This window comes from Salmo salar, chromosome ssa12, assembly GCF_905237065.1.
Source record: "Salmo salar chromosome ssa12, Ssal_v3.1, whole genome shotgun sequence".
Lineage (NCBI taxonomy): Eukaryota > Metazoa > Chordata > Actinopteri > Salmoniformes > Salmonidae > Salmo > Salmo salar.
Window position 1 is genome coordinate 3804697 of NC_059453.1, and position 16199 is coordinate 3820895.

A 16199-nucleotide genomic window follows, 5' to 3' on the forward strand; every position below is an offset into this window, starting at 1 on the left:
CAACCGATGTCGTCGTTCAGGTGACATGGACATGCTCCAACCGATGTCGTCGTTCAGGTGACATGGACATGCTCCAACCGATGTCGTCGTTCAGGTGACATGGACATGCTCCAACCGATGTCGTCGTTCGGGTGACATGGACATGCTCAGTACTGTTACACCATATAGGAGCAGTTTGGACCTACTCAGTACTGTTACACCGTGTAGGAGCAGTTTGGACCTACTCAGTACTGTTACACCGTGTAGGAGCAGTTTGGACCTACTCAGTACTGTTACACCGTGTAGGAGCAGTTTGGACCTACTCAGTACTGTTACACCGTGTAGGAGCAGTTTGGACCTACTCAGTACTGTTACACCGTGTAGGAGCAGTTTGGACCTAGCTACCTTATTGGGATATTATCTGTTTGTTTGATTGATTTCCTAAATGCAGATATAAATTGTTTTAAATTCTCACTCATGAAAGATATTCACTAATTAACACATGCTCCTCTTTGTACGTCACAATATAATAATATTATATAATGAAATCCATTTAAAAAATAACAATTTTGTCTGGAAAATGAAAATAAAAATGTTCCGCGAATGCGTTACCCACTCCAGTCAGCAGATGGCGATGAGCGTCTTTCAGGTGATGCTGCCACTGTGACGTATAATCTAGTGGACGGGACGTTTCTTCAACAACAACAGGTAGTCAGACACCTTGGTAGCTTGCTCGCCAACATAGCCGAAGCTTTCAAGCTCTGTAGACACTTTCGGTGTATATTTGCCACAGTGTTTTAAACCATGAGTTCGCTAAACGACTCTGCTAAAGAGGGGGTCTGCTGGACGAAGAAAGAAACTCTGGGGCTGAACATTGTCGTGAAAGAGGAGAAGGAAGAAGAGGATGTCACAGTTAAGAAAGAAGCAGAGATTGAGGCTGTTACAGTGAAAGAAGTTAAATTGGCACAAGATGAAGAAGCGTTCAGAGTGAAAGAAGAGGAGGAAGAGAAAGAGGAGAAAGAGGTGACTGTCACAGTGAAAGAAGAGGAAGACATTTTTGGAATGAAGGAAGTGGGGGAGATTACTGTCACATTGGAAGAGGAGGAGACAGGAGATCTGATTAACAACAGTGAGTAATATCTTAAAAACAGGGGTACAAACTCTGCAGTTGTTTAACTGATGTGTGGTTTTAAAGGGGCATTATACTGAAGTTCTACACTTTAATAGTTCTGTGCTGTAGGAATTGTGAAAGCTACAAAGAGTGGGGGGCGGCCAACAAAACGTTAATGGAACAAATGCTGCAAAATATGATTTTCACTACATTTGTAAACATCTGAATATCTCTTTCTGTAGTGCTTTGATCACATAAAAGCAAAAATCAACTGAGGACCAGGATCATTTTGATATGGATGAAATGTATTTAACATTAACTGACCAGGTTATTTAACCAATAAAGCACGAGAACCTGTGGATTATTGTAACAAACTACGGCCTGTTAGTGTTAAGCACAATAATCCAGGGGTTGAAAGCTTTTAAGTAAAAATGACAAAAAATATTAACATGTTTTTATTTATACCAGAGGATATAGTCTAATCACACCAACATTCACAATGTTGGAAATTATGACAAAATATCACTGTCAAACAGGAACACTTTTGTAACAAAGGTAAATGGTTTACATTTCTCAGAATAAGCATATTTTAACATGTAACTCGAGGCCCTTCTCTCCCGATTGCTCAGTTTGACCGGGCAGCTAGATCTAGGAAGAGACTTGGTGGTTCCAAACTTCTTCCATTTAAGAATGATGGAAGTCACTGTGTTCTTGGGGACCTTCAATGCTGCAGAAATGTGGTACCCTTCCCCAGATCTGTGGCTCAACACATTCCTGTCTCGGAGCTCTACGGACAATTCCTTTGACCGCATGTCTTGGTTTTTGCTCTGACATGTACTGTCAACTGTGGGACCTTATATAGACAGGTGTGTTCCTTTCAAAATCAAATCCAATCTATTGAATTTACCACAGGTGAACTCCAATCAAGTTGTAGAAACATCTCAAGGATGATCAATAGAAACAGGATGCACCTGAGCTCAATTTTGAGTCTCATGTCAAAGGGTCCAAATACAGTATTTCAGTTTTTTTCCCCAATTTTCCCCCAAAATTTGAAAAACCAGTTTTTACTTTGTCATTATGGGCTATTGTATATAGATTGATTAAGGAGAAAAATGTATTTAATAAATTCTAGAGTAAGGCTGTAACGTAACAAAATGTGGAAAAAGGGAAGGGGTCTGAATAATTCCTAGCATACCTCTTCCAGGTAATAAACTCAGTGCAGTATTAGCCTTATTAATTAGCTAAATATCATGGGTAATGCATAATTAAGCTTCTAGCCTCTGTCTCTTGTACAATACGCAACACCAGTGGCCTCTCCTTAAAAAACGCTCCTTGCTAGACTAAAACAGCTGGACATTGTTTTTTTTGGCATTTCTTATACCAATAGACTATTCGAAGAGGGACGCAAGCTTTTTTTTGCTGAATGTTACACTGAACAAAAATATAAACACAACATGTAAAGTGTTGGTCCCATGTTTCATGAGCTGAAATAATGATCCCAGACATTTTCCATATGCAGAAAAAGCTTATTTCTCAAAATATTTGGTTCACAAATTTGTTTAAATCCATGTTAGTGAGCATTTCTCCATTGCCATCCACATGACAGGTGTGGCATATCAAGAAGCTGATTAAACAGCATGATCATTACACAGGTGCACCTTGTGCTGGGGGCAATAAAAGGACACTCTAAAATGTGCAGTTTTGTCAAACAATACAATGCCACAGGCGTCTCAACTTTTGAAGGAGTGTGCAATGGGCATGCTGACTGCAGGAATGTCCACCAGAGCTGTTGTTAGAGAATTGAATGTTCATTTCTCTACCATAAGCCGCCTCCAATGTAATTTTTGAGAATTTGGCAGTACGTCCAACCAGTCTCACAACCGCAGACCACATATATGGTGTTGTGTGGGCGAGCGGTTTGCTGATGTCAACTTTGTGAACAGAGTGCCCTATGGTGGTGGTGGGGTTATACTATGGGCAGGCATAAGCTACGGACAACGAACACAATTGCATTTTATCGATGGCATTTTGAATGCACAGATATACCGTGACGAGATCCTGAGGCCCATTGTTGTACCATTCATCCACCTCCATCACCTCATGTTTCAGCATGATAATGCATGGCCCCATGTTACAAGGATCTGTACACAATTCCTGGAAGCTGAAAATGTCCCAGTTTTTCCATGGCCTGCATACTGACCAGACATGTCACCCATTGAGCATGTTTGGGATGCTCTGGATCAACATATACAACAGCATGTTCCAGTTCCCGCCAATATCCACCAACATCGAACAGCCATTGAAGAGGAGTGGGACAACCTTTCACAGGCCACAATCAACAGCCTGATCAACTCTATGTGAAGGAGATGTCATGCTGCATGAGGCAAATGGTGGTCACACCAGATACTGACTGGTTTTCTGATCCACGCCCATAACTTTTTTTTATAGGTATCTGTGAACAACAGATGCATACCTGTATTCCCAGACATGTGAAATCCATAGATTAGGGCCTAATGAATTTATTTCAATTGACTGATTTCCTTATTTGAACTGTAACTCAGACAAATCTTTGGAATTGTTGCATGTTGCGTTATATATTTTTGTTCAGGATAGATTTATTTTTGTTTGTTTGACCTGTTTTTCTATTGATATTTCTTTGTATAAGATAATAATATATTCCTAATAGTGCTGATGCTTGATTTCACCAGGCTGGTTTAGAAAAGATTGTCTCATCCGGTCAGTTCGTTCCTTATGGCAGGGCAGAGATCACGTTCGTTCCCTATGGCAGGGCAGAGATTACGTTCGTTCCTTATGGCAGGGCAGAGATCACGTTCGTTCCCTATGGCAGGGCAGAGATTACGTTCGTTCCCTATGGCAGGGCAGAGATCACGTTCGTTCCCTATGGCAGGGCAGAGATCACGTTCGTTCCCTATGGCAGGGCAGAGATCACGTTCGTTCCCTATGGCAGGGCAGAGATCACGTTCGTTCCCTATGGCAGGGCAGAGATCACGTTCGTTCCCTATGGCAGGGCAGAGGTCACGTTCGTTCCTTATGGCAGGGCAGAGGTCACGTTCGTTCCTTATGGCAGGGCAGAGGTCACGTTCGTTCCTTATGGCAGGGCAGAGATCACGTTCGTTCCTTATGGCAGGGCAGAGGTCACGTTCGTTCCTTATGGCAGGGCAGAGATCACGTTCGTTCCCTATGGCAGGGCAGAGGTCACGTTCGTTCCTTATGGCAGGGCAGAGGTCACGTTCGTTCCCTATGGCAGGGCAGAGATCACGTTCGTTCCCTATGGCAGGGCAGAGATCACGTTCGTTCCCTATGGCAGGGCAGAGATCACGTTCGTTCCCTATGGCAGGGCAGAGATCACGTTCGTTCCCTATGGCAGGGCAGAGATCACGTTCGTTCCCTATGGCAGGGCAGAGATCACGTTCGTTCCCTATGGCAGGGCAGAGATCACGTTCGTTCCCTATGGCAGGGCAGAGGTCACGTTCGTTCCCTATGGCAGGGCAGAGGTCACGTTCGTTCCCTATGGCAGGGCAGAGGTCACGTTCGTTCCCTATGGCAGGGCAGAGGTCACGTTCGTTCCCTATGGCAGGGCAGAGGTCACGTTCGTTCCCTATGGCAGGGCAGAGGTCACGTTCGTTCCCTATGGCAGGGCAGAGGTCACGTTCGTTCCCTATGGCAGGGCAGAGGTCACGTTCGTTCCCTATGGCAGGGGCAGAGGTCACGTTCGTTCCCTATGGCAGGGCAGAGGTCACGTTCGTTCCCTATGGCAGGGCAGAGGTCACGTTCGTTCCCTATGGCAGGGGCAGAGGTCACGTTCGTTCCCTATGGCGGGGCAGAGGTCACGTTCGTTCCCTATGGCAGGGGCAGAGGTCACGTTCGTTCCCTATGGCAGGGGCAGAGGTCACGTTCGTTCCCTATGGCAGGGGCAGAGGTCACGTTCGTTCCCTATGGCAGGGCAGAGGTCACGTTCGTTCCCTATGGCAGGGCAGAGGTCACGTTCGTTCCCTATGGCAGGGGCAGAGGTCACGTTCGTTCCCTATGGCAGGGGCAGAGGTCACGTTCGTTCCCTATGGCAGGGCAGAGGTCACGTTCGTTCCCTATGGCAGGGCAGAGGTCACGTTCGTTCCCTATGGCAGGGGCAGAGGTCACGTTCGTTCCCTATGGCAGGGCAGAGGTCACGTTCGTTCCCTATGGCAGGGCAGAGGTCACGTTCGTTCCCTATGGCAGGGCAGAGGTCACGTTCGTTCCCTATGGCAGGGCAGAGATCACGTTCGTTCCCTATGGCAGGGCAGAGATCACTTTCGTTCCCTATGGCAGGGCAGAGATCACGTTCGTTCCCTATGGCAGGGCAGAGATCACGTTCGTTCCCTATGGCAGGGCAGAGATCACGTTCGTTCCCTATGGCAGGGCAGAGATCACGTTTTAAAATGTCAACATTGTTACTGTAGTGGCTTCAAACAACGTCCCAATATTCTAATTAGCCACTTCCTTTAGACCTTTACAAGGATGTTTTAACACGTGTCCAAGAAAAGGCCTAAGATATATTTTATTGGTTGAACAGAAAGTACATTTATTATACTCAAAAGGTTTGTCACAAAGTTATTTTGTTGTTGAATGGTAAAGGAAGCAATTTGTCCAGGTAAACATAGACCGGTCCCAGATGATAATGATGGTAAACACAGACCGGTCCCAGTTGATAATGATAATGATGGTAAACACAGACCAGTCCCAGATGATAATGATGGTAAAATGGGTTCCAATTGATAATGATGGTAAAACGGGTTGTAATTGATATTGATGGTAAAACAGGTTGTAATTGATATTGATGGTAAAACAGGTTGTAATGTGATATTGATGGTAAAACAGGTTGTAATGTGATATTGATGGTAAAACAGGTTGTAATGTGATATTGATGGTAAAACAGGTTGTAATTGATGGTAAAACAGGTTGTAATTGATGGTAAAACAGGTTGTAATTGATGGTAAAACAGGTTGTAATTGATGGTAAAACAGGTTGTAATTGATGGTAAAACAGGTTGTAATTGATATTGATGGTAAAACAGGTTGTAATTGATGGTAAAACAGGTTGTAATTGATGGTAAAACAGGTTGTAATTGATGGTAAAACAGGTTGTAATTGATATTGATGGTAAAACAGGTTGTAATTGATATTGATGGTAAAACAGGTTGTAATGTGATATTGATGGTAAAACAGGTTGTAATGTGATATTGATGGTAAAACAGGTTGTAATGTGATATTGATGGTAAAACAGGTTGTAATTGATGGTAAAACAGGTTGTAATTGATGGTAAAACAGGTTGTAATTGATGGTAAAACAGGTTGTAATTGATGGTAAAACAGGTTGTAATTGATATTGATGGTAAAACAGGTTGTAATTGATGGTAAAACAGGTTGTAATTGATGGTAAAACAGGTTGTAATTGATGGTAAAACAGGTTGTAATTGATATTGATGGTAAAACAGGTTGTAATTGATGGTAAAACAGGTTGTAATGTGATATTGATGGTAAAACAGGTTGCAATTGATGGTAAAACAGGTTGTAATTGATATTGATGGTAAAACAGGTTGTAATTGATGGTAAAACAGGTTGTAATTGATGGTAAAACAGGTTGTAATGTGATATTGATGGTAAAACAGGTTGTAATGTGATATTGATGGTAAAACAGGTTGCAATTGATGGTAAAACAGGTTGTAATTGATGGTAAAACAGGTTGTAATTGATGGTAAAACAGGTTGTAATTGATGGTAAAACAGGTTGTAATTGATATTGATGGTAAAACAGGTTGTAATTGATGGTAAAACAGGTTGTAATGTGATATTGATGGTAAAACAGGTTGCAATTGATGGTAAAACAGGTTGCAATTGATGGTAAAACAGGTTGTAATTGATGGTAAAACAGGTTGTAATTGATGGTAAAACAGGTTGTAATTGATGGTAAAACAGGTTGTAATTGATATTGATGGTAAAACAGGTTGTAATTGATGGTAAAACAGGTTGTAATGTGATATTGATGGTAAAACAGGTTGCAATTGATGGTAAAACAGGTTGTAATTGATATTGATGGTAAAACAGGTTGTAATTGATGGTAAAACAGGTTGTAATTGATGGTAAAACAGGTTGTAATGTGATATTGATGGTAAAACAGGTTGTAATGTGATATTGATGGTAAAACAGGTTGCAATTGATGGTAAAACAGGTTGTAATTGATGGTAAAACAGGTTGTAATTGATGGTAAAACAGGTTGTAATTGATATTGATGGTAAAACAGGTTGTAATTGATGGTAAAACAGGTTGTAATGTGATATTGATGGTAAAACAGGTTGCAATTGATGGTAAAACAGGTTGTAATTGATGGTAAAACAGGTTGTAATTGATGGTAAAACAGGTTGTAATTGATGGTAAAACAGGTTGTAATTCATATTGATGGTAAAACAGGTTGTAATTGATGGTAAAACAGGTTGTAATATGATATTGATGGTAAAACAGGTTGTAATGTGATATTGATGGTAAAACAGGTTGCAATTGATGGTAAAACAGGTTGTAATTGATGGTAAAACAGGTTGTAATTGATGGTAAAACAGGTTGTAATTGATATTGATGGTAAAACAGGTTGTAATTGATATTGATGGTAAAACAGGTTGTAATTGATATTGATGGTAAAACAGGTTGTAATTGATATTGATGGTAAAACAGGTTGTAATTGATATTGACGGTAAAAAAGGTTGTAATTGATATTGACGGTAAAAAAGGTTTTAATTGATATTGACGGTAAAAAGGTTGTAATTGATATTGACGGTAAAACAGGTTGTAATTGATATTGACGGTAAAACAGGTTGTAATTGATATTGACGGTAAAACAGGTTGTAATTGATATTGACGGTAAAACAGGTTGTAATTGATATTGACGGTAAAACAGGTTGTAATTGATATTGACGGTAAAACAGGTTGTAATTGATATTGACGGTAAAACAGGTTGTAATGTGATATTGATGGTAAAACAGGTTGTAATGTGATATTGATGGTAAAACAGGTTGTAATGTGATATTGATGGTAAAACAGGTTGTAATGTGATATTGATGGTAAAACAGGTTGTAATTGATGGTAAAACAGGTTGTAATTGATGGTAAAACAGGTTGTAATTGATGGTAAAACAGGTTGTAATTGATATTGATGGTAAAACAGGTTGTAATTGATGGTAAAACAGGTTGTAATTGATGGTAAAACAGGTTGTAATTGATGGTAAAACAGGTTGTAATTGATATTGATGGTAAAACAGGTTGTAATTGATGGTAAAACAGGTTGTAATTGATGGTAAAACAGGTTGTAATTGATGGTAAAACAGGTTGTAATTGATGGTAAAACAGGTTGTAATTGATATTGGTGGTAAAACAGGTTGTAATTGATGGTAAAACAGGTTGTAATGTGATATTGATGGTAAAACAGGTTGCAATTGATGGTAAAACAGGTTGTAATTGATGGTAAAACAGGTTGTAATTGATGGTAAAACAGGTTGTAATTGATATTGGTGGTAAAACAGGTTGTAATTGATGGTAAAACAGGTTGTAATGTGATATTGATGGTAAAACAGGTTGCAATTGATGGTAAAACAGGTTGTAATTGATGGTAAAACAGGTTGTAATTGATATTGATGGTAAAACAGGTTGTAATTGATGGTAAAACTGGTTGTAATGTGATATTGATGGTAAAACAGGTTGTAATGTGATATTGATGGTAAAACAGGTTGCAATTGATGGTAAAACAGGTTGTAATTGATGGTAAAACAGGTTGTAATTGATGGTAAAACAGGTTGTAATTCATATTGATGGTAAAACAGGTTGTAATTGATGGTAAAACAGGTTGTAATATGATATTGATGGTAAAACAGGTTGTAATGTGATATTGATGGTAAAACAGGTTGCAATTGATAGTAAAACAGGTTGTAATTGATGGTAAAACAGGTTGTAATTGATGGTAAAACAGGTTGTAATTGATATTGATGGTAAAACAGGTTGTAATTGATATTGATGGTAAAACAGGTTGTAATTGATATTGATGGTAAAACAGGTTGTAATTGATATTGATGGTAAAACAGGTTGTAATTGATATTGATGGTAAAACAGGTTGTAATTGATATTGATGGTAAAACAGGTTGTAATTGATATTGACGGTAAAACAGGTTGTAATTGACGGTAAAACAGGTTGTAATTGACGGTAAAACAGGTTGTAATTGATATTGACGGTAAAACAGGTTGTAATTGATATTGACGGTAAAACAGGTTGTAATTGATATTGACGGTAAAACAGGTTGTAATTGATATTGACGGTAAAACAGGTTGTAATTGATATTGACGGTAAAACGGGTTGTAATTGATATTGACGGTAAAACGGGTTGTAATGTGATATTGACGGTAAAAAAGGTTGTAATTGATATTGACGGTAAAACAGGTTGTAATGTGATATTGACGGTAAAACGGGTTGTAATTGATATTGACGGTAAAACGGGTTGTAATGTGATATTGACGGTAAAAAAGGTTGCAATTGATATTGACGGTAAAACAGGTTGTACTTGATATTGACGGTAAAACAGGTTGTAATTGATATTGATTGTAAAACAGGTTGTAATTGATATTGATTGTAAAACAGGTTGTAATTGGTATTGATTGTAAAACAGGTTGTAATTGGTATTGACGGTAAAACAGGTTGTAATTGGTATTGACGGTAAAACAGGTTGTAATTGGTATTGACGGTAAAACAGGTTGTAATTGATATTGATTGTAAAACAGGTTGTAATTGATATTGATTGTAAAACAGGTTGTAATTGGTATTGACGGTAAAACAGGTTGTAATTGGTATTGACGGTAAAACAGGTTGTAATTGATATTGACGGTAAAACAGGTTGTAATTGATATTGACGGTAAAACAGGTTGTAATTGATATTGACGGTAAAACAGGTTGTAATTGATATTGACGGTAAAACAGGTTGTAATTGATATTGACGGTAAAACAGGTTGTAATTGATATTGACGGTAAAATAGGTTGTAATTGATATTGATGGTAAAACAGGTTGTAATTGATATTGATGGTAAAACAGGTTGTAATTGATATTGATGGTAAAACAGGTTGTAATTGATGTTGACGGTAAAACGGGTTGTAATTGATATTGACGTTAAAACAGGTTGTAATTGATGTTGATGGTAAAACAGGTTGTAATTGATGTTGATAGTAAAAACACAAAAATTATGAGGGTGAAATAAATGGTAAATCCAAAGGTATAAATTCACAAATGAAAAGGTGTAAATATAATGGTGTAAATCATGGTTTCTAATCAAATTTTATTTGTCACATGCACCAAATCCAACAGGTATAGATAGACCTTACCATGAAATGCTTACTGACAAGCCCTTAACCAACAATGCAGTTCAAGAAATAGAGTTAAGAAAATATTTACTAATTAAACTAAAGTAAAACATGTTTTTTTTTTTAAGTAACACAATAAAATAACAATAACGAGGCTATATACAGGGGGTACCGGTACTGAGTCAATGTGCGGGGGTAGAGGTTAGTCGAGGCAATTTGTATTATTATTATTATTTTATTATACCTTTTATTTCAACAAGGAACACCGACTGAGACCAAGATCTCTTTTACAGCTGGGCCCTGCGTATACATGTTTACACATACAGTTTAGGTACAATGATTAAAAAACTAAACAAGACAAACAAAATGATCACAGATAACACACAAAAATACATCAACAGATTTCATTTACACATAGGTTACTCCTCTAACAGCACAAGAGCTTGCTTTACCCGAAACAGTTACAAGCAATACAAAAATAAAAAATGTACATGTAGGTAGGGGTACAGTGACTATGCATAGATAATAAACAGCGAGTAGCAGCAGTGTAAAAACAAAGGGGGGTGTCAATGTAAATAGTCCGATGGCCATTTTAATTAATTGTTCAGCAGTCTTATGGCTTGGGGGTAGAAGCTGTTAAGGAGCCTTTTGGACCTAGACTTGGCGCTCCGGTACCACTTGCCGTGCAGTAGCAGAGAGAACACTCTATGACTTGGGTGACTGGAGTCTTTGACAATTTTTTTGGGCCTTCTTCTGACACCGCCTGGTATATAGGTCCTGGATGGCAGGAAGCTTGGCCCCAGTGATGTACTGGGCTGTACGCCCTACCCTCTGTAGCGCCTTAAGGTTGGATGCCGATCAGTTTCCATACCAGGCGGTGATGCAACCGTTCAGGATGCTCTCGATGGTGCAACTGTCAATCTTTTTGAGGATCTGGGGACCCATGCCAAATCTTTTCAGTCTCCTGAAGGGGGAAAAGGTGTTGTCGTGCCCTCTTCACAACTTTCTTGGTGTGTTTGGACCATGATAATATGTTGGTGATGTGGACAGCAAGGAATTTGAAACTCTCAACCCGCTCCACTTCTAACCCCATCTTAACCCCTTATGTATCACTCTAGCCCCATTTTTAACCCCCTATGTACCACTCTAGTAGCAAACCAACAATTGTCCACTAGGTGTCATTATAGCAGGTAAAGGAGATTATAAACATTTTCATACATTTATATTCAATAATAAATCACCAAAGTTTCAGAAGTCAGAGAGGCCGATAGCAAGGTTTATACAAATCCCCTTTGTTGCAAACCAAATTCTAGACTAGAAAACGTGGTAATGTCTAGATGCTTTTTTTCCAGCGGAGATTAGTTTATGAATTACCTGGCTGGGCAGTGGAACAGTGGAGATTAGTTGATGAATTGCCTGGCTGGGCTGTGGGACAGTGTATGCATAGGGATCAGTGGCCATTTTAATAATTGTTTTCATGAGCATGGCCTTATTTCTATTAAAGCATATTGGATGACTGTCATTCATATTCCATTCACCCATAGATAGGTTTAGGCTACTACATGATACTCTAATTTTCTCTTTACCCATCATGAGGTTGCTACAACCTAGCCTATGAATGAAAGTTTACAACGTAGGTGCACACAGTTTGAGATCAATTTTAGTAATCAAGGTAACAGACAGTGACACATTAAATCCTGCCTTGCACAATCTCGCCTGCATCTAGCTGATCTAGGGTGTAATCATTAGTCCAACAGTTGCAAACAAGAGTTTCTATTGGACACATTCAGGTATGTTTATCCCCATTTTCATTCTGTTTAAGAAATGTTTTTCAACAGAATCGGTGGAATGAATACACCCCTGATCACCGCAAAAACAGTTCACTTTCATAGCAGCCACATACAAACAGCATGATCACTTTCGTAGCTGCCACACACAAACAGCATGATCACTTTCGTAGCTGCCACATACAAACAGCATGATCCCTTTCGTAGCTGCCACATACAAACAGCATGATCCCTTTCATAGCTGCCACATACAAACAGCATGATCACTTTCATAGCTGCCACATACAAACAGCATGATAGTTGTATAATTCCTTCTTCTGCATCTCCTCTAACCTTTTCCCTTCACTTGTGGACTTCAGTGCACAACGCATCAGCTGTCTATGACCAGGCGGGAAAAAAACGTTCTAAGCCAAACCTTTATATTATTACCGTTAACCGCTACACAGCCTACATCGTTGTCACCATATTGTCATAGTCAACATAGCTACTAACGCGTTAGTAAATCCACTACAATCATTCAGTCAGTGTACAGTCAGCAAGCAGTTTAGCAGTTACACCGGCGGGCCCCGGTGGCAATAGATTAATCCAACCAAAAGCTTACCTTGACTTGGAAGAGTTGCAGTGTTGGATAGCCAGCCAGCCAGCTAACAAAGCATCCCTCTCTGTTTAAGCCAGGTGTTTGAGTAGGCTAAACATAGCTAGTTGCATTCGCTAGCTAGGGAAGTGACAGTGAAAAAAAAATACAACCAAATATAGCTTTCTCTCTCTTGCTTCTTTCAGTTTTGAAGAAATTAATTTGTTAAAAACTGTTCAACTATTGTCTTTCTCTCTCTTTGAGTCAACCTCAACATGTTATGCACTGCAGTGCTAGCTAGCTTTTGCTTTTGCTTTCCGTACTATATTCATTCTCTGATCCTTTGACTGGGTGGACAACATGTCAGGTCATGGACGGGGGTGAGAATCACAAGCCTCCTAGGTTTTGTATTGACGTCGATGTCCCCAGAGGAGGATGGAAACTAGCTGTCCTCTGGCTACACCATGGTGCTACCCTACAGAGTGCTGCTGAGACTACTGTAGACCTTCATTGCAAAACAGTGTGTTTTAATCATTTATTTGGTGAATATATATTTATTATAGTTTTATCTAAAAAGGGTAACTTTTTAGAACATTTATTTTTCTGAAATTCACTGAGGATGGTCCTCCTCTGAGGAACCTTGACTAGTAGGAGTAATTCAAATGGAACTGTTAACAGGCATTACGCAGGGATTATCATGAATAACTAACTGCTATCAACCAATCGGTATCCAGGATCCAAATATACTGTTTTATAATGAGCGATATCATCTAGATTAAACCTGATTTATCATGTGGAGTTTTCATTCAGGTCTCTTTGTTTAACTAAATGCTCTGTTTGTCTTTGGCAGGAGAAAGACCAGACTCTCACTCTGACAGTGGGAAGACTTCTTCAGGGAAACCATACCCAGAGATGCCCAAACCAGTGAGACAACACCACTGCTCCCAGTGTAATAAGAGTTTTAAGTGGTTATGGAAGCTGAAAGAGCATGATAGAACACACACAGGAGAAAAGCCCTTCCAATGCTCCCAGTGTGGAAAAAGTTATACCCAGTTAGTGAGCCTGAAAAGGCATAAAGGATTACACTCAGGAGAAAAGCCGTACCACTGCTCTCAGTGTGGAAAGAGTTTTACCCAGTTAGGGAACCTGAACAAACATAAGAGAATACACTCTGGAGAGAAGCCTTACCCTTGTTCCCATTGTGGAAAGAACTTTAGGTTGTCCGATAATCTGAAGGAGCACGAGAGGACTCACACAGGAGAGAAACCTTACCATTGCTCCGTGTGTGGAAAGGATTTTACCAAGTTAGGGAACCTAAAAGAGCACGAGAGGAAACACACGGGAGAAAAGCCTTACCACTGCTCCCAGTGTGGAAAGAGATTTTCAAGATCAACAGACCTTAAAACGCACGAGAGGACGCACACAGAAGAAAAGCCTTACCACTGCTCCCAGTGTGGAAAGAGTTTTACTCACTTAGATAGCCTGAACATACATAAGATAATACACTCTAAAGAGAAACCTTACCATTGTTGCCAGTGTGGAAAGAGTTTTACCAAGCTAGGGAACCTGAAAAGGCATGAGAACATACACACACAGGGGAGGATAAGCTCACAGTTTGGAGAGTTTTAGTTAGGGAACCTAATTGTGGAAGACATTTTCCCCAGACAGAAGACCTGACAGAATAGACAGGCTGTGTTCTGACTGTTGTTTTATGTCACATTAAATCATATTGTTTATTTGAAATCTTAATAAAAAATAGGCTTACTTTTGTTTGTTTTTTCCTCTGAAGACATGATCATGTCTAAAATCAGATTACAATTCATTTATTTTTATTTTTTATGGGTCCATAAGCAACCATTTTAAATGTAAACACATTATCCAGCACAAAATGGGTATCAGCCAATTAAAATCATTGATTTACTTGCAGTTGACAGAACGCTAAATTGTACATGTAGAAAGGACCTCATCATGGATGTGTGTCAAACAGAAACAAAAACATTTTGTCATACTGTATATGCAAAAACATGACAATGTTGTCTAACGTTAGTAGTCACTAGTAGTCTAGTCAAGGAAGCATCAATTTAATATTTGAACACAACATTTTTGTTACAGACCAATGGAACAAAAGTAAACCTTGAGGTTTAAAATATCCCTCTAGTGGCCAGGGTTGACCTATTTTAAGAAATTACATTTGTTGGTGGATATAAAGTCTGTTAAGTCTTAAATCTGCTGATTAATGATTTGTTCCAGGTGAGGTTAGCATTGGGCCATTTATCTGATGAGACCAGCTACAATTTAGTGTTCTGTCATGTGCAATTAAATCAACCATTTTAATTGGCTGATATGCATTTTGTGCCGGAAAAATTGTTTTACATTTAAACGGTTGCTTATGTTCACAACTATGGACTCAGTGTATTTCTGGACTCTAACCTCATGAATTTAGTCTTTTGGTTTCATTTAATTAATTTGTGTACTAGGACTCTATTCAGTCTGTACAGCTGAAGCGTTACAGATTCCGCTATAGATTCCCTGCATATGTCGGATTGAGCCGACATATGCAGGGTTTACCTTGAATGCAGTCTCCACTAAAGCGGTAACACTGCCTTTAAATTTCAATAACGCTGTAAAGCTGAACTTCCGCTATGCGGATTGATTGTAGTTTCAACCCCGCAGCACACACAGCAATTGATTAATGGACTGCTGAATGTATATTTTTTTCTCTTGCTTTGTCTGCTCTTTTCAATATTATGTCTATCTCTGATAAGCTACCCAGGAAAGGGCTGAAAATAGCCCATATTAATATATGTAGCCTTAGAAATAAGGTTCATGAAATCAATAACTTGCTAACATCAGATAACATTGATATATTAGACATTTCTGAGACTCACTTAGATAATTAATTTGATGATACATCAGTAGCAGTACAATGATATAACATTTATAGAAGAGACAGGAATGCTTATAGGCGAGGTGTTGCTGTATATATTCATATCCCTGTAATGCTTAGAGAAGATCTCATGTCAAGTGTTATTGAAGTGTTGTGGTTGCAGGTTCACTTGGCACATCTAAAGCCTTTTCTTTTGGGGTGTTGCTATAGGCCACCAAGTGCTAACAGTCAGTATCTAAATAATATGTGTGAAATGCTGGATAGTGTATGTGATGTAAACAGAGAGGTCTACTTTCTTGGGGACCTGAATATTGACTGGTTTTCATCAAGCTGTTTGCTCATGAGGAAGCTTCTCACTGTAACCAGTGCCTGTAATCTGGTTCAGGTTATTAATCAACCTACCAGGGTGTTTACAAACACTACAGGGAAAGGTTCATCCACATCTATCAATCACATTTTTATTAATGCTGTAGAACT

The 16199-nt window shown here is 39.2% G+C and overlaps 1 protein-coding gene across 1 annotated transcript; it reads left to right on the forward strand.

The window, feature by feature from the left end:
- Window positions 1-670: 670 nt before the first annotated feature.
- LOC106564000 (zinc finger protein 239-like) lies at window positions 671-15558 on the forward strand. Its single transcript, XM_014129962.2, has 2 exons — window positions 671-1108; window positions 13686-15558. The coding sequence occupies exons 1-2, from the start codon at window positions 784-786 to the stop codon at window positions 14462-14464; spliced, it is 1104 nt and encodes a 367-aa protein (XP_013985437.2). The 5' UTR covers window positions 671-783; the 3' UTR covers window positions 14465-15558.
- The last annotated feature ends 641 nt before the right edge of the window (window positions 15559-16199 follow it).